Source organism: Corella eumyota, chromosome 5 (genome assembly GCF_963082875.1).
Source record: "Corella eumyota chromosome 5, kaCorEumy4.1, whole genome shotgun sequence".
NCBI lineage: Eukaryota > Metazoa > Chordata > Ascidiacea > Phlebobranchia > Corellidae > Corella > Corella eumyota.
In genome coordinates, this window is record NC_137494.1 from 8319080 (window position 1) to 8343987 (window position 24908).

The 24908-nt window shown below is 28.4% G+C and overlaps 2 protein-coding genes across 2 annotated transcripts; both read left to right on the forward strand.

Annotated features, from left to right (window-relative positions):
* Positions 1 to 873: 873 nt before the first annotated feature.
* Positions 874 to 18309, forward strand: LOC145752037 (uncharacterized). The gene is made up of 43 exons (XM_082568225.1): positions 874 to 1020; positions 2405 to 2490; positions 3421 to 3563; positions 3704 to 3852; positions 4022 to 4149; positions 4351 to 4458; positions 4551 to 4631; positions 4848 to 5026; positions 5166 to 5346; positions 5447 to 5569; positions 6163 to 6376; positions 6544 to 6788; positions 6921 to 7016; positions 7252 to 7323; positions 7488 to 7625; positions 7782 to 7892; positions 8171 to 8224; positions 8575 to 8725; positions 8905 to 9140; positions 9695 to 9970; positions 10125 to 10235; positions 10578 to 10631; positions 10868 to 11018; positions 11166 to 11401; positions 11605 to 12243; positions 12330 to 12563; positions 12656 to 12883; positions 13006 to 13212; positions 13408 to 13635; positions 13832 to 14053; positions 14196 to 14358; positions 14792 to 14988; positions 15136 to 15277; positions 15357 to 15423; positions 15507 to 15582; positions 15781 to 16140; positions 16270 to 16551; positions 16632 to 16708; positions 16826 to 16955; positions 17057 to 17149; positions 17223 to 17301; positions 17402 to 17595; positions 17764 to 18309. Exons 2-43 carry the CDS (start codon positions 2415 to 2417, stop codon positions 17892 to 17894), a joined length of 7062 nt encoding a protein of 2353 aa, XP_082424351.1. The 5' UTR covers positions 874 to 1020; positions 2405 to 2414; the 3' UTR covers positions 17895 to 18309.
* Positions 18310 to 20831: 2522 nt separating this feature from the next.
* Positions 20832 to 24656, forward strand: LOC145752038 (enteropeptidase-like). Its single transcript, XM_082568226.1, has 10 exons — positions 20832 to 21045; positions 21380 to 21522; positions 21617 to 21765; positions 21903 to 22030; positions 22275 to 22382; positions 22588 to 22668; positions 22846 to 23021; positions 23185 to 23428; positions 23585 to 23695; positions 23936 to 24656. The coding sequence occupies exons 1-10, from the start codon at positions 20970 to 20972 to the stop codon at positions 24187 to 24189; spliced, it is 1470 nt and encodes a 489-aa protein (XP_082424352.1). The 5' UTR covers positions 20832 to 20969; the 3' UTR covers positions 24190 to 24656.
* The last annotated feature ends 252 nt before the right edge of the window (positions 24657 to 24908 follow it).

Sequence of the window (24908 nt, forward strand, 5' to 3'; positions counted from 1 at the left end):
AGCTTATGATTACAGTTATTTCTAGTCATACACTTTTAAAACTTAATTAATGGACAACTTAAAAAATATATAACCGCAATATTTTTTATTTCAGATATGTTTTTCGTTGTTGAATCTAGTACCCATTACTTTATATATACATTTAAGACTTAAATGTAATAATTTTTAATACCGAAAAGTTGATGCAAACCAATACATGTTTAATTAAAAATGTTAATACATTTTAAGATGATTATCTTTCGAATTCGAAGTACGGTGGATTAAACGTCATTGGATTTATACCGTCTCGATTTGTTTTAATCAGATCAACAACCGACAACTTTACCTCGGATATTTTTCAATTAGTTTTTCACCTGAAGCTTTTTTTTGCAATAAATTAGCCTACTTTTCACGGGTTTATAAAATGTTGAATTTTAAATGGGGATTAACATTAGCAAAACATATTTTAACATTGTTCTCAACCTGCGCATGATATGCCATAGAAGTTTGAAATGTCTCTAATTGCGATACGTTCATCGCATCTATCAAACAAGCCCGGGGGCATAAATAAGAAATTAGTTCAACCAACAACGATATTGCGGCCTTTCAACCAGTATGTATACACTTTAGCCGTAGCTAGGGTAGAATCAGTAGGTATTTGATAGTTTATGAAAAAGTAAATATAAAAAAAAGTTGAAATAAATAACATTTTTGCGATTTTGTAAAACTGATTCTGCAAACGTAAACTTTTTATTTTTGTGTTAAAAAGTAAAAAAAAAATATGTTGAAGGTTTTGTAGGCTATGCTAAATGTATTTGCAATTTTTTTGAATTATGTTCAATAATAGAAATTTATCTGTTGCATAACTATTTTGTTTATTTGTTAGGGTAGTTTTTTGTTTTGTGTAGGCACAAATGAACTGAAATTGTAACATTTGTTGTCTTCTTTAAATGTTTATGTTATATTCAATTATCTACAATACATTATTGGAAGTATAATTAAAGCATTCGTGGCCCACTATTGAGTTACATCCTTTAAAAGGTAAGACATACTTAATGTTTGGTAAGAACTAGCAATTAGCTCATTCAGTTTAAGTGGTTAGGTTGGATTTTGAATACGTGGACTCTAACGAACTATCGCATTATTAAAATGACAATACTTTTTTAAAATATTATGTTAATATAAACATAAATATTTTTTTTTCACAATGCTTTTACAATGTGCTTTTGAATAAAAACTATTTTTTGTTTGTTAAAAAACAAATTTTTCCTAATTTTATGACTTTTTGCAAAATGATAATTTGTTATATAATTTATTTGTTTGTACGTTTAAACGTGGTGTTTTAACACGTAATTAAAACCCGAAGCACAAGCAATAAAACGCTCGCCGATCTCAGGCACACCCAAAGCCACGTGATCTACTCACGTTGAGAAATTTTGTAATGCTAAATCGATTTGCCACAGGCTAGAGTTCGAGCAAGTATCAAATAGCCACTGATTCACATATCATAACATAACTAAAACCGCAAAAAATATGCTAAAAATAAATTCTGGCTTATGCTCTTATTTGTATTTTAGCTTAAATCAAAAATTTCGGCCTTTAAAGATATTGTTTATTTCAATTAATAACTTAACAAATGTAGTTGCTATATTACATTTAAAAAAATAGAAATATTAAAAAAATGAAAATAAAATATTATTCTTTACTTATTAAAGTTATCACAGGTTAACTATTTTAAACCACTTTTTAAATTTAAAGTTCTAAACGGAAAAATAATTTAATTATAAAGAATAGTATTACAAACGCTTTTGTAATTTAATATAAAACGAGGAATAATTCATCAAATTGTTTTTAAAATGTTCTAAAAAAGAATCTTAGTCATTGTTAGTCGCTACTCTCCCACTGACGTAAATAATTGACGTATAAAATGTATTTCCGTAGCTAATTTGTGGGTATTCTGTAGTTTATTATGTTCTTTATTTTAAACTCCACCCCCCATAAAAACAAATAAAAAGTTTTCCGTTAACATAATTATTAACAAAATTCCAATTTTGTTGTTGGCGGTTGATCTTGAAAAAACATTTTCTCCAATACATAAATAACAAAACATAATTTTAAAATTCATTTTGATGCTGTATTGTAATTTTATTTTATTGTCTAAACTTTAAGAAAGATTAGATAACAGTTTTGAGTTTATAAAAACTTGTCGTTTAAATAAGAACAATCGTAATATTTTAAATAAGTGTCCTGTGAAAAATATTAATCCTTTTTAAACCAACAACGCCTTATGTTAATAAATATAAGCATACATGTATTCCTCATTTTTAATTTTATCAATACTGTTAAACACCTACGGCGCGTTAGTTTATCATGCTAATTTTACTACAATCAATAATAAATAAATGAAATCTTGATTGTTGTACAGATAAGGAAGGATGGATTGGCCAAGTATTGTAACCCTATTATTTTTGGTTTTATATATTTCATCAGGAAACGCACAACCTTCTCCGAGTAAGTATTACCATAATAATGTGTAGTAATTAATAAATTACAATCTTTATTTCTGTATTAGGAATTTAATAACATTACTGTGATATACAATTGGGTTTGAACACAATTTATATATAATTTATCAAATACCATTCGGTTTTTATTGTTTGTTGGTATATTATAAAACAACATTCGATATTGATTTTAATTTATGTCACGAACTTTTTGCGGGTACACCATAAATTACGTGTACAAAATATTCTGTGTTTAAACATGACATAGTTGTTGTATAATTAGGGAAAGTCGTTGTCTACGGTTTCGTCTAAGCCAATCATATTTGAACAAGACTTGACTAAGACCATGATTAGAGTTTGTGACGATATAAACTTTAAATTACTTTAATATAAGTAAATTGCTTTAGTTAACAATCAAATATTTTCTTTAATTAGGAGATGTTGGAAAACATGTTTGAAATTTTTAAATATAAGAAGCTTGATTATTGGTTACCAACTACACATATTAAAAATATATATACCGAAAAATATTTGCTTTTAATCAAAGTAAAAAATGAGAAAAAAATATTATTTAAATTGTTTAATTTATTTTTTTAAGCCTCTAATATATTTTAAAGGTTATCAGTTATATTTTTGATGATTTATATTTTCGTTGCAAATATTTCTTTACTCTTAACTTGTTTCTAAACATTAAAATAAACCTCACAAACTTTTCAAACATTTTAAATGTTATGTAGAAAAAAAATTAAATTTAAAAATAACCACAATGATTTGTCAAACCAATTTAAAGATGCAACGACGTTTGCATTTTCAAGCTTTAGCCAAATTAATCAAATGCGGCTATTTTAATTACTGTAACTGACAAATAAAAGCACGTTAAAATTAATTTAAGTTTGTTGATCATAATGTATAATGCTTACATATTTGTATAATGCAGGCGACGTAAAGGGTACTTGTGGTGGTGTTTATGAAGGACAAAATGGAGGTGTTTTTGCCAGTCCGGGATATCCTGACTCTGACTACTCAATAAACATCACATGCAATTATGAAGTAATTGCTCCCGAAGGATATCTAGTTGCGGTAAAAGTTCTATTTAAAATTAATAAAGGTTTTGTTGTTCTTGATGCAATCTTGTTAGTTGCTTGAAGCATTTTATGCAACGTTTCTTTTTATACACTACATTTAGTTTTAAACAATTTGCAATATACTTTATCTTACAGTATCGATCTACTTTCATGGACCTAGAACCAATATACAACCAATCTATTTGTAGTGATTATCTATCCGTTGACCGGGGTGCAGCTGAAACCGAAACGTTTTGTGGAAACAGTTTAATTCCGAACGAAGCGACTATAGGAAATACGTTAAAGTTTGTACTGCTTTAAAAGTTTATTTACTGGCATTTTTTTTAAATTTGAATACTTTTAAACAGCAAGTCGTTTATTTGATTTTGAACCTATATCTAATAAAAATAGCCGTAATAAAAGTAAATATAAAATTAAAAACTACGAGATTTCTATGTCGTGTTTTGAATATAGGGTAACGTTTCATTCGGATGAATCAAGAATTTACAGAGGATTTGTCATCAGTTGGTCTATTTTAAATCCAGAAGAATTAACTTCAACATTCAATTGTGATTTTGATGGTCCTTTACCATTGTGCCCAGGTAAAATATTAAGCTTTAATTTATTACAGAAAACAGGCTAAACTTAACGATAGCCTAAATTTTTTCATAAATAGCTTAGGTATGCAAATAAACATGAAAAGTTATAAAATGTGCTTTATAATACATTTCTTTTTTATTTTTTGATGGTTTTGCCTTTTTATATTTAGGTATTTAATTATATATATTTTGCTTTTTTAATAGGTTGGACCCAGGAAAAGGATTTAGATGGTTTCGATTGGTCGTTTGGCCGTTTAAATACACCATCATCAGGAACTGGTCCTTCATTTGATCACACCACTGGAAATGAAGGTACCACATTCAAAAAAAAAATTTTTTAGTTTAAAACCTTAAAAAATGGTTGTGAAGGCGTTTATTTTAATTAAGTTTAACTTGCTTTTTAGTTGGAAGATATGCTTTTATTGAAGCCTCTGGAGTAGATGCATTTAGTACTGCACTGTTAATGTCTCCAGTTGTTCAAAATAGTATGTATATTTATATATATATATATATATATATAACACATATATGCCTAAGGAAAAAGTAAATCAATTATTTAAGTTCCTTTTAAATTATTACTTTTAATGCATAAATTAAAAAGCCTTACATAATTTTGCCTAAATTTGATATAATTTTTTGTTTTTAAATTGGATGCACATACTTAGATTTTTTAAATTAGAACTTTTATATAAATTTTTTAGGTGAGGAGGACTATTGTCTAAAAGTATGGTATCACAATTATGGCACAGGAAATGGCGTACTTAACATTATTAAGGTTTATGCTGACAGCAATGGGGAATATCTTGAAAGACTTGAAAGTGGGGAAGATGAATGGAAACAAGTTTCAGTTGATTTAAAATCATCCCTATTCGCATATGAGGTAATATTTACCTAATTTTTTAACATTTTAGCAAACAATTTACAGACATATGTTTAAACATCTATATTGTAAAGTTGGATTTTATTTTGTTACTCAGAAATGTAAGAATACAATTTGTCATCATTTTTTAAAAATTTAGATTGGATTCGAGGCTGTTAGAGGAGGTGGTTCTACAGGCTTTAGATCTGACATTGCCATTGATGACGTAACTCTAGAAAAGGGATTATGTAGTGGTCCAACAACAACTAGTATACCAACAACAACCCCAGTATTCAGTGATGAACAAACCACTGATTCTTTTGTAGATTTTGAACCAACATGTATGTTTAAACATGTTAACTTTTAATTTTTTTCTGTAACTATTGTTTTATAATATGCATTTTTTTATTTAATTTTTGTAACATTTTTTGTTGATAAAAGCACTTGGATGTGGTGATGACGACTTTCGATGCACCTCACAACCAGATGAATGTGTTCTTCGTTCCTATGTCTGTGATGGTATTGTTGACTGTTCAGACGGGTCGGATGAAGCTGACTGTGAAGGTATTTAAATATTTTTGTTATTAAATTTTGACACAGGGTCAACAATGAACTTGCACAGTTTACCAGAATTTGGGGCTTTTGTAATAAAATAGGTTTATTTGAAAACATATTTCTGTATCAAGATTACACAATATATATATTTTTATCCTTGATGTGGGAAGGTCGAGTGCGCGACCTTAACATAGAGTAAAAACAACTGTTACCCAGACTGAGTCTTTAGTTACCTATGGCAGTTCGGGATGTTATAAATTATAATTGCCCGATAATTATGCTCCTAATTAAGTGCTGGCCCAGCAGGAGTTCATACCACTTATTGCGCCTTACCCAAGGGTGTTACAGCTTGAACCCACAACCTCATGTGGTGTAGCAAGTGTTCTTACCACTACATCACGCAATATTAAACTAAAACTTTTAATAGTTAATTAAACACAGCTTTATTTAAAAAAATATTAACTGTGTTAGTATTTAAAAATTCTTCTCTTTTTTGATGCACAATTTTAACTTGGACACAATTTTAATGAAACAACATGTGTGATTATAAAACTATTTTGATTAGTTATTTTAATGTTTAATTTTAATTAAATAATCAAAAGCCACAATTGCCGCTCCTGTACAAACTACTTTGGAACAAACAACAACCACCACCACCACCACAGAAAAACCATTGTGCCCAACAAACCTTGTTTATTTTACTTGTGCCCCTTGTGACCATCTGTGTAGTGATGGAGAAATTAGTCCAATTTGTAGTTTGCAGTGTAAATCGAAGTGTGCATGTCCCTCAAATTTGCCTATTTTGCACGAAGGAAGGTAAGATATGCCTTAATATTTCTATAGATTCTGAATTTTAAGGGTTAGGTATTAGGAAATGTTTGTACCTTTAAAAAATTTAATATTGGTCAATTTTAAAGTTAAGTTAGGCACTACTTTGGTTCAATTTGTCATTTCTATCCTAAAACAATTTATATTTACATCAGGTGCATTGAATTTAAAGATTGTCCAAAATCTGCTCTTCCATTAGAACCAGTTTCAAATTTTTATGTTGATGATATTACGCCAACAAGCGCTATCCTTAACTTTGAGTCTGTTGCTACTGCAACGCGTTATCGCATTGAAATTTATCCTGAAGATGACCCCTCTTCATTACAAATGTTTCCTAATATTGATGCAGGGGATGCTGCAAACATTCTGTTTTCATCGAACTTTACTGGTTTACAACACGGTAAAGCTAATAAAATTAAATAATACCAATTTTATTGTTATTTAAAATATGTTTTAACTTTTTTAAATATTTTTTTAGAAAAGATGTGGTTGTAATGCAAATTAGAATTAAAAAAGATTTTTTATTTTTTAGACACAAAGTACAAGACTCAAATTTATAGTGTTAGAAATGACGAAGAAATTTCATCTCAAGTCGTAGAATTTTCAACACTTCCCCTTTCTGCCACAAGTAAATTAAATATTGCCTAAAATGTCCTATTCGAATATTAAGTTTACATATATGTGCATGCTACATTATTTACGCCCAACAATAATAATTTTTGTTTAATAAAAAAAGTAATTATTATTTATTTTAATTGAACAAAATTAAAAACTCCAGTTAAACTAAAAAAATATTAGTTTGAACTAGTTGTTATTATTTTAAATATGTTAAATTATAGACCTAATATTTTTATATATTTAAGCTGAAAAATCTACAATCCCACAAACTACAACTGAATTCTTTGAATATGATAATATCAACAGCACAACTGAAGGTATAAAAATTAAACAAGCTAAAACATGCCAGAATGTTAAAGTGTTAAAAAAATAGATGTTTTATTGTACCTAGGCAATAGATTATGGTTTTTATTTAATTAATTTTCTTTATTTTCAGTTAGGTTAGAGATAAAGAAATTAACCATTTAACGCTTTTTTTTAGCAACGGACACATTTGTAGTTGGTCAAATTACAGTTCGTTCAACAACAACTACAGTTCCTGATTATGAAGTAGATGAAACCACAACTTCTTACAATAATGGTTTGCTAGAATTGACTACACAAGGAAATTTTACAGCAGGTAATTATCATATAATATATTTTAATTGTGTTGTTAACTACAATTTCAGAAATAAAAAAAAATAGTTTAAAAGTAGGTTTCATAAATTTTATTTAAAAGTAGGTTTCATAAATTTCAAACTGTTGTAGCAGTAATACTTAATGTTTTTATATTTAGATTGTGTCTTTCAATGTTTATCTAATGGTAGGTGTATTCCACAATTATGGATTTGTGATGGGGTTGAGGATTGTGAGGATAACTCTGATGAAATTGGTTGCCCAGAAAAAGGTAAGTTCAATATTTGAATTTTTCTTATATATACTTATATTTTTTTATTAAATTTTTTATTATACTTAAAATTAGTCTATGCAACAATAAAAAATCTGAAAATAGCTTAATTGTTACAATATGTAAAAAACATAACTTTTTGGATTATATTGTAATAGTAAAAAATAAAAATTTGCTGATGATTGTTTTATGTTTTGTTTTATATTCATTTAACATTTGCATACATGTTATCTGAATTTATATTTTTATCAAATATAAACAATTACTTTTGTCATTAGGTTCAAATCCTACAACAACACAGGAAACCACCACACAAGTAGCAACAACAACAAGTAAATTATTTTATTTATCAAATGTATATTTAAATAAAACAAATTTATTCTATATGGTAAAATAAATTTTTTGTTAACACATTTAGTTTTACTAATGGTCTTTTTTTATAATTTAAACTATTTTCTTTCTAGTATGTTATCTATTATACTGGCGCACCATATCAATTTAGTTCCTACGGTTTAGATCTGGGTTGTTTCCAGTTTATACTAGTGTATACTATATGATTAAAAATGTAGTTTTAAAATAGTTATTTAAAGCAATCATTATTTTTTAAAACACACTAATAGTGTTTATAAATATATTTACACCAAGTAGACCAAATTTAAAATGCATATATCTTTTATTTCAGCACCTTCTTGTCCCAGCAATCTTGTATTTAATAGATGTGGTAGTCCTTGTAATCATTTATGTTCTAATGGTCCTTCTGGTCCTGGTTGTTCTTTAATTTGTACCCCAAGATGTTCCTGCTCGGATGATTTCCCAATTTTTCATGAAGGAAGGTGAGTTAAATTTTTTTTGCAAATTAAATAAAATTAATAAAAGAAAAAACAATTTTTATTATTTTTAGGATTTAATTAGTTTAAATTTAAATTCTATAAAACAAGCAAAGCTTTATTTTTTCCACAATTTAAACTTAATCTTTTATTTAATTATTGTAATACAACTTTTTAAAATTTAGTTGTATAGCTTATGATTCATGCCCCCCATCTTCAGTGCCGTTAGAAGCTCCTGCTAGTTTATCGATTACAAAGATTTTTGCAACGAAAGCGGCTGTGACATTCAGTGATGTTCTGACCGCTGATTCCTATCGACTTATTATTTATGAAACAAGCAGGCCAGATGGTGCGCAAGATTCTCCACTTACTTCGGAAAGAAAAGCCATTTACACAGTAGATTTGGAATTATTATCTCCAGGTAATATTTTTTTATTTACTAATTTAAAATAACAACAGGCAGCGTGGTGTAGTGGTAACAACACTTCCTACCCCACACATGAGGTCGTGGGTTTAATCCCCACTGATCTCATGCTGTAGCGCCCTTGAGTTATGCGCTATAAACGGTATAAACTCCTGCTGAGCCAGCACTTAATCAGCAGTATAATTATCAGGCAATTATAATCTCTATATTATCCCAAACTGCCACAGGCAACTCAAGACTGGGTCAAAGTAACTGATGTTACTCTATGTTTAAGTCGAGCATTCGACTTTCCCACATCGAGGATAAAGATATATACAAAAAAATAAAAAAAAATAAAACATAGTTTTTTTTATTAGTAATGATATTATAATACAAGCAAACTGATTGTGTTTAAAATTGTACTTTCTGGTAAACTTTGTTAATGGTATTACATTTTTCAAGGGGGAAAGTTAAGCAATAACAAAAAACTATTTAAATAAAATTTTATTTACATAATTTTCGATAAACCTTTATTAGTTGATATCTTTAATTGTGTTATTATTCTTTTAAAGATACCAATTATACTGTTCAAGTATTAAGTGTAAGACGAGCAGAAACTAAAGCATCTCCATTAAAAACATTTAAAACTTTATCATTGCCAACAACTATGGAAGCAACAACTACTACAGAAACACTGATAACTACTACATCAGCAGACACTTTTGTTGTTGATCAAACTACAGTTGATTCTACAACAACAGCAGTTCCTGATTACGAAGTAGATGAAACAACAACTTCCTTTAATGATGGTTTGGTAGTAATAACTACACAAACAAACTTTGCTGATGGTATTTAAAATATTTGTTTTAAATGTTGTTAATTCATTTATGTCAGAAAACAATTTGTAACTAATATTTTGATCTATTTATTTTTAAATACCTTATCTAGTAATAAATAATGCAATTTTTATCAAGATAATTTAACAATTAGATGTGTATTTAGATTGCGCCTTTCAATGTGTTTCTGATGGTAAGTGTATTCCACAATCTTGGGTTTGTGATGACTACCAGGATTGTGATGATAACTCTGATGAAATCGGTTGTCCAGTTAAAGGTGATTTTACTAATTAAATTATTAATTTAAGTCAATTTGTTTCAGTTAGATAAACACAACCTAACAACTTAACTTTTATGCAATAACACAAAATTATGTTATAAAAATGAAAAAAAAAATGGTTACAGTGTGTAAGAAAAAATTTTCTTAATTCAAATTTATTGGTTTAATGTTCAAAATGGCTGATTTCTTTTTAAACGTTTTACTTAATTAAATTTTCTTACGATTTTTTGTTTATTTTTTTTATTATTTGGATGTTTCATTTTCTGGTTATAAATTTCTGGTACAGTTTTTATTACTTTTTTATTTTTGGCAAATTAAATTTTTATTACTTTCTTTTAGATTTAAATCCTACAACAACGGAAGAAACAACCACACAAAAAGCAACAACAACAAGTAAATTTTTTTAATTTTAAATACTATATTAGTCAAATAAAATTAATTATTGAATATTTGGAATAAAGATTCTAAAGTTTTTACTAATTGCTTTTTTTGTTATTTAAACTGTGTTGTTATATAATCTGTCTTTCACTTATTTTATAATAAATAGTTGTATCCACTTAATATATAAAAAAGTTATGAAAATATATACACCAAGTGAACCAAATTTTAAAAATGCAAATATTTTACAGCGCCCTCTTGTCCCAGCAATCTTGTATTTAATAGATGTGCTAGTCCTTGTAATCATTTATGTTCGAATGGTCCTTCTGATCCTGGTTGTTCTTTAAGTTGTACCCCAAGATGTTCCTGCCCAGTTGATTTCCCAATTTTTCATGAAGGGAGGTAAGTTAATTTTTTCTTTGCAAATCAACTAAAACATATACAAGTTTTTTTAGAATTTAATATGTTAAAACCTTAATTTTGTGTATGTTTTTACAATTTTTATTGTTTTTAAAAGAATGTATTAACATATAAATTTTTTAAATTTAGATGTATTACTTATGATTCGTGTCCACCATCTTCTATGCCATTAGAAGCTCCAGATAGATTTTTAGTTACAAACATTTCTACAACTTATGCATCTGTGACATTCAGTGATGCTCCAACTGCTGATTCCTATCGACTTATTATTTATGAAACCAGCAGACCAGATAGTGCTCAGGATGAACCAATTACCCCAGAAAGAAAAGCAACTTACGCAATATATGTAGAATCATTATCTCCAGGTATTTTATACTGAGTGCTAAACAATATTTTTCATTGGTAAAAAAAATTTAATGCAAACAAACTGTTTGTGTTTAAAATTTTATTTTTTGATAATTTTTTCATTTGGTTACTGCAAAAACATTTGTTACGAGTTTTATTCACAATTTTTATGCTAAAACTAACCATTTGTATTAAGTGTATTTACAATATTGTTTTTTTGTAGATACCAACTATACGGTTCAAATATTAAGTGTAAGACAATCAGAAACTGAAGCAACCTCTACAAAAACATTTAAAACTCTATCAACACCAACAACTACAGAAGCACCAACTACAACAACTACAGAGGCACTAACAACAACAATTACTACTACAGAAGCACCAACTACGGAAGCACCAACAACAACAACTACAGAAGCAACAACTACAGAGGTACCAACAACAACAACAACTACAGAAGCACCAACTACAACAACTACGGAAGCACCAACAATAACAACTACAGAAGCACCAACTACTACAACTACGGAAGCACCAACAACAACAACTACAGAAGCACCAACTACAACAACTACGGAAGCACCAACAACAACAATTACTACTACAGAAGCACTAACTACAACAACTACGGAAGCACCAACAACAACAATTACTACTACAGAAGCACCAACTACAACAACTACGAAAGCACCAACAACAACAACTACAGAAGCACCAACTACAACAACTACGGAAGCACCAACAACAACAACTACAGAAGCACCAACTACGACAACAACTACAGAAGCACCAACTACAACTACAACAACTACAGAAGCACCAACTACGACAACAACTACAGAAGGACCAACAACTGCACCTGGTATGTATCGGAAATATCAGTGCTAGTTATGCAAAATTAAAAACACTTTATGCTAATGTTGAAATTATTAATATTGTAATCTTTAGGGGCATGCAAAATTAGTGAAGACGGCATACTTCAGTTTTTAAAGACAAATCCTGGTATTCAAGATGGGCCTGAGTTACCAAAATGCAATCCTGATGGAACATTTCAGCCAATGCAATGTAACAGTTTTACTGGCTCTTGTTGGTGTGTTGTTTCTGAAACCGGTGATCGTATTCCTGGAACAACCACATCTCCTATAATTGCTATTAATTTGCAACCACCTCCTGATTGTCAAAGTAAGTAGATTTTTAAAATAAAAATTGTGAAAGTGCTGTAAACCTTTTTAATTTTTACCTTTGTTGAACTATAACATTATCTTCTTTTTTAGATTTAAAAGAATGTCAACAGGAGTTTGTAAAAACTTCTTTATTCTTTTATGAAAATCCTGGCATTTTGGATGGACCTAGTTTTCCATCATGTTCTGATGACGGTTTGTTTGAAAGCAAGCAATGTAATGGGTTTTCTGGAGTTTGCTATTGCGTTGATGAATCTACTGGTCAAGTTATTGCCTCCACTGAAACAAAGCACGGGGAAGGCAATCTTTTAGATTGCGCAGGTTGTTGGATATAACTTTTTATTTATTAGTGAATTCTCTATATTAAACTCAATATTATAAAGTAACTTTACATCAGACAATTATGTATAATGTTAAATTTTTTTATGATTGACAAAATTTAGCAATGACACCATGTCAGCAGAAATACTATGATACATTACAAACTTCTGGGTCAGCAAAACTTGACCTTCCCACTTGCCAGGATAATGGCATGTTTCAACCACAGCAATGTACCCCCTTTGGTAAATGTGAATGTGTTGTACCACAGAATGGAGAACCATTACCTGGCACCACCACAGAAAACCTTGAAACACCATTTAATTGTTCAGGTATTATTTTTTTGTATTTTGCTAATGCATCTGGTTGTGCTTTTTTCCTGAAAAATATCAACATTTACTACTTTAATTTTTATTAATATTTTTCTATGAAACTTGACTTAAATTTTTAATTTATTTCAAACTAAAATCAGTTATGCATTAAAATGTAGTCAGGCATTAAACCGCTTCTAATTTGTTATTGTTTAGATCTTACATCATGCCAAACGGAATATCTTAAACTGGCTGTTCATTCATATGAAAACCCAGAGTTATTAGATGGGCCTATATATCCATATTGTACAGATGATGGGTTATATAGATCCAAACAATGTAATGACTTTGTAAATGTATGTTGGTGTGTATTGGAAACAAGTGGTGAAGTTATTCCAACAACAGAAACTTTGCCAGATAAAGGATTTGATTTAAATTGTTCTGGTACGAAAAAGAAAAATACGGTTTCAAAAGATATTAATATAATAATATTCACTTTATCCTTTAACTAAACAAATATTGCTTGAAAAGTGTATAATTTTTATTAAAGCACTATCATATTATTTTTGTTTATGTTAATATTAAGAAAACTAATCTTCAAGTTGTATTTCTCCCTTCTTACACAGAGATATTTATTTAGATATGACACAGTGCCAAACCGAATATTACAAAAGCCTAAAATTACTTGACGAGAATCCGCTATTGCAAGATGGACCAGATCTACCTAAGTGTCAAGCAAATGGTTTATTTGAACCAAAGCAATGTGGAAGCACTACCAATTTTTGTTGGTGTGTTAACCCCGAGACTGGAAAGTTTATTGATGGAACATTGAAAGACAAATCAGTTGATCCCTTGTGCTCAGGTAATTTTTTATATTTGACAAAATGGCCTCATAACTTTTTTGTTACATAACATAACCCATCTAGGAGTTAAACTACCCAAAAACCATTTTAAAATATTGTATTAAGTTTGAATTTAATTTGGTATTAATTCACAATGTTAAGATACTGCTGGTTTACAAAAAGCTTGTGGCGGTTCTTTTACCAACTTGACTGGTAATATTCAGTCAACAAATTACCCCAGTGCCTATCCTCGACAAAGTTGTGTTTACAATATTATTCGATCGAATCCAAATCAATATGTAGAGGTTGCTGTCAAGGATATCTAGTAAGTCACAAGATTAACTTTATGGTTTTACTTGGATATAGTAATTTGTAATTTGAATTCCTCAATTTAAAAAAAATTTAATTTAAAATTGACATTTTTTTTTATATATATTTTTATCCTCGATGTGGAAAAGTCGAATGCGCAACCTAAACATAGTGTAACATCTGTTACCCCGACCCAGTCTCGAGTTGCCTTTAGCAGTTTGGAATATTATATAGATTATAATTGCTCAATAATTATGCTGCTGATTAAGTTCTGGATCAGCAGGAGTTCATACCGTTTATAGCGCCTTACTCAAGGGCGCTACAGCACGAGATCAGTGGGGATATAACCCACAACCTCATAGTTGTGTAGCAAGTGTTCTTACCACTACACCACGCTGCTGGTAACCAGTTAAAACACAGATTGTATACCTACTCATTTAATATTTTAGCTTGCCACCACCTAACTCCAGAGGATTTTGTGAATCAGACCGACTGCAATTTAACAATGATAACACTATTTGTGGAAGTTCTTTTTCTGAAGAAAATAAAATCAACTTTGTCGATGATGTCAAAATCTCATTAGATATTGCAGAAACATCCCCAGTGGACAGTTATGGCGGTTTTTGGTTAACATACAAAATTTTAGGTAAAAAAAACTAAAAAAAAATGTTTTTTTTTGATACTATCATTATATTTATGCAAAAAAATAATAAAATTACATTTTAAAAGATTTATTAAAAATTTTTGCAACAGCAAATTATTTGGTTTTAGTAAAATTTTAATTTGTTTGTAGAATGTGAGATACCGGGTCAAATATTTTCCAAGTTTGCTTCATCTTGTGACAGTACTTGTTCTGACCTCGTACCAAGATGTAACAGAAGATTGGTACAAAGGTGTATTTGCCCGATTAACAATAGTGTTTTACATGATGGAAAGTAAGTGTTGTGTTTATGTCTTAGTTTAAAATGTTTTTGTTTATATTGTGTTAATTTATCAATAAAATCTTTTTTAAAGATGTATTGCGAAAGAAGAATGTCCTACGAGCGACCCCATTGATATATCTTCTGGTTCTGGTTTTTTGGTAAGTTTTTAATAAATGTTGTTTTGTTAATTTAACCACTGTTTTAATATTAAACATCAGATTTTTAAACCTATGTAATTTAGGAAAGCAGTTCAGTACCTTCTACCACACAGGAAGCCACCAGTGAATTTACTTCCACTAATGTTGTGCAGCAAGAGGGTAAACAAAAATAAAAAAATTCCAATAAACTAAAATGTTGTTTAATTTTAAATTGTACCTTACTAATTGAAAATTCTATGTGTATAAGTTTTATATAAAAGGGTTGATATTATTTTAATAATAAAGGTTACAATTGTACTTTTGTAAAATTAAAGCATTTGTACTTTCGTAAAATTAAAGAAAACTGTATGATTTCAGAAACCACTGGTGTTCTAATAGGAGCAACACAGAGTAATGACCAAGTAGATGTAACCGCTACTTCGATGGAACAAATAACCATTACTGTGGTTAAAACAACTACACCACCTTTGACAACAACAATGCCAGTGACTGCTACTGACCCAACAACTTCTTTTGATATTTATAATATTTTGGAAATAGGTTCAAGTAATGTAAATGACACCGGTGTTTGTATTTGGTGGCTTGCTAAGGAAAACTATTATGGGTATACTGTAACTGTAAATCCAGTGTTTACTCCAAGTTTTGAAATGACTAAAAATGAACCAAAACATGAACAAAGCTCTCTATACACGGTGTGCTTTAACAACCTATTACCAGGTATACTTTGCTATAACAGCATTATTCAAATAGTATTGTAACTTATTTTAATTGCATAAAATTACCAAACATAATTTAAAACTGTTTCACAATTACATTTTTTTAAATTTTCTTATTTTATTATTCCAGATACCGAGTACAATGCTGTAGTTACACCTTCTATTGACGATGGAACATTATCACAACGATCAACTGTTTTTAAAACTTTAAAAGCTGAAGAAGTTACTACCACTGCATCAATTATGCCAGAGTATACTGTTAAATATGAAGATGAAATAACCACCAAGCCTATTGAGACTACTCAAGCAATCAAATTTGAACCTACACAAACATTTTTATTCGATACTACCACAGCAGAAACCGATTTAACAACGGCACCCCAAATGTCAGGTCCAGATACCACAACTGATGGTAGATTTTATTAAAAGGATTTATGTTTAAGAACTGAACATGTATTTGATTATCATATTTTGTTTTATTTGTTTTTTTAGAAGCGACCGCGATGCAAGGTTTAACTGTCTTGGAAATTAGTCCAGAAACTGTTTGTCTTAAAATTAGACCAAATTCTGTGAGTTAACTAATTTTCCAATTACTAGTAGGCTACCATGCTACCATGTAAATTTTAATATTTTTTTGTTTGTGTTTCTTATTACAATAGTTAATCCATGAATTTCTATGTGTTTAGAGTGTTACTGCATATATGGTTAATCTGGATCAACCTGATATATCTTCAGACATCGGAGTTTCAGATAACTTTGAAAAAGTTGTGGCAACTTTTCCATACACCTACAAATGCTTTTTTGACTTGCAACCATGTATGAAATATACAAATCCTTTTTTATAATTAATTTATAAACTTAACATATATTTTAGAACTTAGTTATTGGTTAAACAAATTTACTTTTTAATGTTTTAGCAACAGAATATATTCCTTTTGTGACACCAATTGATCAAGATATGACAACTAGTGCCCCAAGTGCTCCTATTACAGCCAAGTTTACCACTACATGTAAATATCAAGATTTACTTATAGCATATAAAAATTTGATTTAAGTTTTTTATATTCCATTTTTTTATTAAAGCCCTTCCTACTGAACCACAGCCTGTATATGAACAAACACCTGAGACAAAGCAATGGAAAAAGTCATATATTGATTGGAGGTATAAAAACAGTAACAAAAATCACAATAGCTTTTAAATTCCAAATAGCATAATTTAATTTTAAAAAAGGTTTAAAATAACCTTATTGTATTTGTTACAGAAATCAAACTTTAAATCGGTGGTTTAATTCGCTTTCAAACTACATTGCTGTTGCTAGTCCGAATTTAAAAGACAATGACTCTGATCGAACAAGGTGTCCTGAACCTTTTACACCTACTTGTTCTGTTCAACCTAAAGTTTTTGTGGACCACAATGACTGTTTGCTTTTAACTTGTGATTCACCACCTTCTCCAGGTAAATAACATAAGCCAATAGACAAATTTCCCTTTTTTACCAAAAATTATGATTAGAAATGTGGTTTGCAAAAGACTATAAACAATTTCTATTAGTTCAATTAAAATCTAGCTCTTTAACTTAAATTAAACAAACAGTAACTGAATGTTATAAAATTCTTCTTTACAGATGATGATCTAACACACAATGATGTGGTTGAATGGGAAAAAGAGTATGACTTGTTTAGAAATTATTTGATGGTAGAATGGCAAAAATTATTTGACAACTACTCAAAAATTGCTAAACAGAAAAATCCCTAATGTAAATTTAAAAATAACATTGCTTGTAGAAGAGGTTTACATGTTTAAATATTTCCTTTGTTTGAATAGAAAATGTAGATATATTATAGATCGGGTTAGCTATAATGCTTACAAAAAGTTTGTTAAAATGCTTATTTCAAGTTAGTTCCAATTAATTTAAATAGTAAATAAGCTACTTCTTAAATGTTATTTTAAATTAAAAGTACAGATAACATTTACTAAGTTATTGAAAACCATTATTTTACTTTATTGCTCTTCACAATTTTTACAATATTAATTAATTTTATAATTTGTAAAATAGCAAAAATGCATTTAATTATGTGCACTTTTTATTCCGGCAAGCTGTCTTGGCTTTAAATCACCATACTTTGATCTACATCAATTGTGGATTTGACAAGTTAGCTTAAAAAGTATCTTGTGTTCAGTGTTTTTTTTTTAACATTAAAAATACAAACATAGCCCAAATTGTTTTGAATTTTTATACTGTAATTAAATATTGGATATTTAGTAAGTTAAAGGTATAGCTGTTACTACTTTAGAAGAAGGATGAAAAGCGTAATGCTTTGGAGCAGTAGGGATCAAAATCATCCCCAAATAGCAAGTAGGCTAAATTGGTAGTATAGCAGTAGGGTTTAATGTTTAAATTATGTGATAATATTTATATTGTCGATTTTATTTTAGCCAATTTTTTATAACCAAGCTATTTACATTTTTGTCAAAAATAGTTTTTCAAATTACTGAATGACGATGGAATAAAATATAGGGTTCAAAAAGTTTACGTCTAAATTCAATAATTACTTACGATAAAAATCTCCTGATTTTAAGCAATGATCATTTTTGTCATACACGTAAAAGAAATAAGAAATATACTACAATTGATCTGCATTACTGACTAAAAAATAGATTTTTCTTCAGTTTTTTAAACGTGGTCCTCGAAAATGTAGATGCTCTTTAATAATGTGCGATACGCACGATGGGCAGGTTGTGTTTTTTTTTCAAAAAGGTTTTAATTTATTTACAGTTAATAAAACATGGTCGCTACTCCAGGCATAGTAACAGCTAGTCACAAATATACTTTGTATTAAAATAAAGCATATAGGGATAGCAATTTTTTGTGGTTATTGTCAAGTCAACAGCGGAAATTGTCAATTGGAATTCACCACCTTGGATTAACTGAGTCTGGATCAACATAAATTCGCTTTCACTTAAACAAAATTTTTGATATTGGATAGAGTTAAACTTGAATAAATTTTAAAGACGTGCGTTTAAAAGATAAATAAATCTGTTTTTTTGAACAATTAGTTGCTAAATTAAAAACTGACTTTTTGTCAGTTATATCTAGTAGGCTACTGGACGACTGCACAATATTGTAGGCTGCCAACAACCATTATAAATAAAAAACCTACTTGTTTTAAATTGAATTTTTTTATATTCACAGTTTAAATACTATTCATAAATGTTGAATATAGTTTATTTATGACTTACAGTGCGACACAACTTCATTGTATTGCATAGTTATGCAACTAAATTTTGCTATAACATTCATAATAACATTTATAAAGGTGAGTAAAAATTAAAATTTAAAAAAAAATTAAACATATTTTTGTTGTTTAAATATTTACTTAATAATATTCTGGTTTGTAAATAGAATACCATGTAAAAATTAAAAATTTTATGTGATAATCGGAGAAGTAGGCCTATATTTTTTGTAGGGTGATAGTTATGTTTTGTGATTGTGTTATTTTATGTAAAAAAATTCTGACACAATATAAAGTTTGTTTTATTAAACCTTTATTACACACTGTAGATATGATTAATTTAAAGTATTTTTTTAATAACCAGAAAAATATGTTTTTACTGACATAACGGTTAAAATATACGCAGCTCAGGTCATATGTATTTTTTTTATCACAGCTCTAAATATATTTTATTAATCAAAGTTTATTTTTTTTAATAGTTGAGATGGGTGAAGAAACAAACTGTTTATCTCATTTTTTTTTAATCAGAATGTAATCTTGTACTTTACACATAATATTTTGAATATTTTGTGTTTGGGTAAAAATATTACATTTTAATGTTATTGTGTTTGTTGTTTTTTCGAATGTTGCGCCATCCTTTGACTATGCCATTTACATTTTAGTGGTATTTCTTTATATTAATTAAATCAAGTTCCGTAAACTTTTAAAATATAAAGTATGTGTAAAAGGTTGTGAAAGTAATCGGAAAAAAGGAAAACCCTCTGGCATTATGAAACTTGCTTTCGTCACATACATTATGTGCACTTACATAAGATCAGTTTAGTATAACAATTTTATATTTAAAAAAACTATTAAATTTTTAAAACAAGGAATTGCTTGTTATTAGGATTACAAAACAATAAAAAAACTAAAAAAATGTCAGTTAAGGATAAAAGCATTAGACAGTTTTAGTAGTATGCAAAATATTTTTTTGCCTTTTTGCAAGGGAAAAGGCAAACTGATTTTTTTAAACAAAACAGTGCTAATGTGATGTTATCATAATAGTAAAATCTAACAATTAAGAGTTATTAGCGACTAGCTCTGACTTTGCAAAATAGTGTTTACGATATTATTAAGTTTTTTTTAATTTGTGAAACAAACATTTTAACCTTAAGACCCCAAAAAATAAACCAAGGGCAGATTTACCCTCACCAGAAAACAATTTGCATGTTTTCTATGCTGGGAAATTTGCAATGCTAACATAACTTGCCGAAGGCTAGGGTTTAATTAAGATCAAATAGCTGATTTTTAAAAGTCATAACAAGAAAAAAACACAGAAAAATATCTAAAAATAAACTTTTGGCTACACATATTTTTATTGCAGTATGTGTTGTAAATTGAGCATTTTGCAAAACATTTTTTATTTTAGTTTTTTGTTAACCTTAAAATTGTGACAATATATATAAATTTTTTTAGACTGTCAACATTTTAATGTTAACAAACATAGGCGAAATATAACTTAAACTTTATTTTCTGTAAGGCACGTTATATTGTCATGCTATTTTATCTACATTGAATAATTATAAATTAATTAAACTTAAAAACTGTTCAGATAAAGATGAATTGGCCACATGTTGTAACCTTATTACTTTTGGTTGTTAATATCTCATCAGGAAATGCACAACCTTCTTCGGGTTTATATTTTATAAATTACAATATTTTTATATGTATCAAAATAGTAATTTGGTTTTTGAATGTTTAGCAACAAAATTTGCTAATCATTTTTATCTAGTAACCACAAACCGCATGTAAGAGAATTCTATTTTTAAGAATGTTGTACTTGTTGTTGTATCAATAGATAAGCCTATGGCTGTGGTTTATTTCAGCCAATCAAATTTGAACAAGTTTGACTAAGACCATGGATTAAAGTTTTGGATATGATTTAAGTGCCAGCATTAAATTGCTGTGATAAATACTATTTTATAAACAAGTATATATTAATTCCAAAATTATTTATTTATGAAATAGATGTTGTTGGGGCTATTTGTGGTGGCTATTATGAAGGACAAACCGGAGGTGTTTTTGCCAGTCCAGGGTTTCCTGTCATTGTCTATCCAAAAAATACCACTTGTTATTATAAAGTCATAGCTCCCAAAGGATATATAGTCATGGTAAACCTTATAAATTCTTTAATATTATTTTATTTTTATTTGTAAATGTATGTTTTTGAATCAAATAAAAATTCTGTTTTATGATTTTTATCAGTATCAATCAATTTTCGTGGAACTAGCCCCAAAAGACAGTGAAAATATTTGTAGAGACTACCTTTTAGTGAATAGGGGTGCAGATAAAACGGAAACTTTTTGTGGAAACAGTTTAATTCCAAACGAAGCAACGATAGGAAATAAATTAAAGTTAGTAATGTTTTTTTTTCCAATATGGCAGTATTAACTTATATATATTGCTGGACTTTAAATTTTTTTTTTTTGAAAAGTAACTTCAATAAAAAATTTAAACATAGGGTTGCAAATAAGTTAAATTTTAAATCAAGGGTTACTTTTCATTTGGAGGAGTCGAGTATCTACACAGGATTTGCAATAAGTTGGTCAATTTTAAATCCGAATGATTTGGAACCGATCTTTAATTGTGACTTTGATGGTCCTTTACCATTGTGTCCAGGTCAACAATCAGTTTGGCTTAGGTTTAATTTTATTTAAAACATTAAAACAATAAGTTACCCGAAAGTTTTTTTTGTGATAAGATTATACAAAAATATAAAAATTTTAAATGTATGATGTTCGATATTTTTTAAATATATATGTTTTAAAAGCCTTGAGGTTTAAGAATATTTTATGTTTTATAGAAGAGTAGATAACATATCAAATTCAGCTATAACATGCATACATTTAAAAATATTGACCAGGTTGGACCCAGGAAAAGGTTTTTGATGGTTTTGATTGGTCTTTTAATCGACTTGGTACACCAACAACTCAAACTGGTCCTTTATTTGACCACACCACTGGAAATGGAGGTACCACACTTACAGACTGTTTTTCAATTAAATAAATTTAAATCCTTTAAAACAAAAAAATTTTGAATAACCTGTACATTATGGTCCTACCTAATTTTTTCTTATACTTTGCGGCTTCTCAATTGTACTGTACAGTCTTAAGTTTTTTTAAAAAGTACAAGTGATCCAATTATTTTTTAATGAATAGCTTTAAATTCAATTTTAGTGGGAAGATATGCTTTCATTGAAGCCTCTGGAGTAGATGCCTATTATTCCGCACTACTTAAGATGCCTGTTGTTCAAAATAGTATGTACTCCATGGATGACTGACAAATATATTATTAAGAACCTTAATTTTAACTTTAAAAAAATTAATTATTTATGTAAGTATCAAAATCATTATTTTTTTAATTTTTTTAAGGGTTTTGACTTTAGAATCTTTTTAAAAGTACCAAACATTGTATGTTTAAATATACCATTTTAGGTGCAATAGACTATTGTCTAAAAGTATGGTATCACAATCATGGTGCAGGAGATGGTAAACTTAACATTATTAAGTTTGGTGACAGCAATGGGGAATATCTTGAAAGACTCGAAAGTGGGGAAGACGAATGGAAACAAGTTTCAGTTGATTTAAAATCGACTCCAGTTGAATATGAGGTTTAAACTAATTTTTTTAATATTTTAGTAAATAATATAAATATGTATATTTTGTCTTTATTTGAACATGCATTATGACATTGTAAGTTATTTTTTACCCGGAAATGTTGGAAATTATTATTTTAATTACTTGAAAAAAAAACAAAAAAAAATCTAAATTTAGATACTATTTGAGGCTGTTCGAGGACATGGCTTGCAAGGTTTTAGATCTGACATTGCCATCGACGATGTAAGTCTTGTAAAAGGTTTATGTAGTGGTCAAACAACCACCACTACAACAACTACAACAACAACTACAACAACAACAACAACAACTACAACAATTAGTGATTATGAGCAAGATGAAATAACAGTTCCTGTGAATGTTGGTTCGGTAGAAACGACTACCCAAGCAAATTTTACAGACGGTATTTATGTTATTTGTTTAAACAATTGTTTAAAAAAATTTTCTATTTGTAATTATATTTTTTTATACCTACTATTTTTATGTTGAAAAAAAAGAGAATCTAGTAATAAGAAATATAATTTTTAATAAAGCTGTTTACAGTAAGACATATATTTAGATTGTTCGTTCCAATGTATTTCGGATGGTAGATGTATTCCACTGATATGGGTTTGTGATACACTTCTGGATTGTTCTGACAACTCTGATGAAATTGGTTGCCCAGGGAGTAGTAAGATTTTGTAATCAAAATATAACTCTACAAAAAAACAGTATAAAATGAAAATAGTAAACCAATAAAATACCACAAATATTAAAAAATAAATATACTTTTGTAAAAATTATAATAGTAATTTGATCATGATGCATTTTTATTTAAACTTTATGGTTGGCTTTTTATTATCTTTTTTTATATATTTATCTTGCTTTTTTTTGTTATCTGATAATAAATTTTGTTATAAATTTTTTAAAGTATTTCAATTGCTAGCAACAATAGAAATTATAGAAGCACCAACTACTACATCAACTACTATAGAATCACCAACTAAAGAGGAATTAACTACACTGGTTACTACAGAAGTACAAACTTCTACAAAAACAACAACAACAAAAGCACCAACTTCGCTAATTACTACAGAAGCAGCAACAACAACTACCACAGAAACACCAACTACAAAAGCACCAACCACATTGTCTACTGCAGAAGCACCAGTAACCAGAATATAAAACTTGCATTACAAGGTGCGTGCGTATATGTGTATGCTATTGCAAAATTTAAAATATTTTTATTAATATTAATATTTACATGACGATGTTATGTTCTTGTAAGTAAGCAACCATTTATTTGTGCGATTTGCAAAAAAACTTTGTACAAAAAACTTGCACAAAATAATCACAAAATTACTTAAAAGTTAGTTTTCCTAAAAAATTCCTAATGTCTATTGAAAACTAATTATGCTTGTTGCCAAGGTTTTATATATGATTTTAAATTTTTGTTTGCAAGAAAAATGTAAATTGCATTGCAGACTGAAGCTGCTTGCAAAAATTTTGTAAAAATTTAACTTTAATATAGTTTGTTTTAATTTAACAGGCTTCTTTAAAGTTTTATTTAAAGACTCTGATTTTTAACATTTTGACCAATTTAGAATCACCGTTTTACTTTAGTGATTATAACAATTTTTACAATTTTAATTAATTTAATGACTTGTAACTTAACTAAGATGTTTTTAATTATGTGCATTGCTTGTTTAATTATGTACATTGCCAATAAATAAAAGTATTACAAAATATTTTTGTAGGCAATAGATTTTTATATTTATACAACTAATTTTTATTTGTTACTTGTATAGAGAAAAACTGTTTACCCTAAGAGGAATGTTGTAACTTAGCATCATGTTTATTGTTATAGTTTTTTAGTAGGTAATTTAATTGTAATTTAGCAAAAT

Bases quoted from the DNA above. Each gene is read 5' to 3' on its own strand.
- LOC145752038 (XM_082568226.1), top strand. From the start codon at position 20,970: ATGAATTGGCCACATGTTGTAACCTTATTACTTTTGGTTGTTAATATC. The intron at 21,523-21,616 runs GTAAACCTTATA...GATTTTTATCAG, and splicing joins CCAAAGGATATATAGTCATG to TATCAATCAATTTTCGTGGA. The intron at 23,696-23,935 runs GTAAGATTTTGT...AATTTTTTAAAG, and splicing joins AATTGGTTGCCCAGGGAGTA to TATTTCAATTGCTAGCAACA.
- LOC145752037 (XM_082568225.1), top strand. From the start codon at position 2,415: ATGGATTGGCCAAGTATTGTAACCCTATTATTTTTGGTTTTATATATT. The intron at 9,141-9,694 runs GTAATATTTTTT...ATTCTTTTAAAG, and splicing joins TTTGGAATTATTATCTCCAG to ATACCAATTATACTGTTCAA. The intron at 17,302-17,401 runs GTATAAAAACAG...TATTTGTTACAG, and splicing joins AAGTCATATATTGATTGGAG to AAATCAAACTTTAAATCGGT.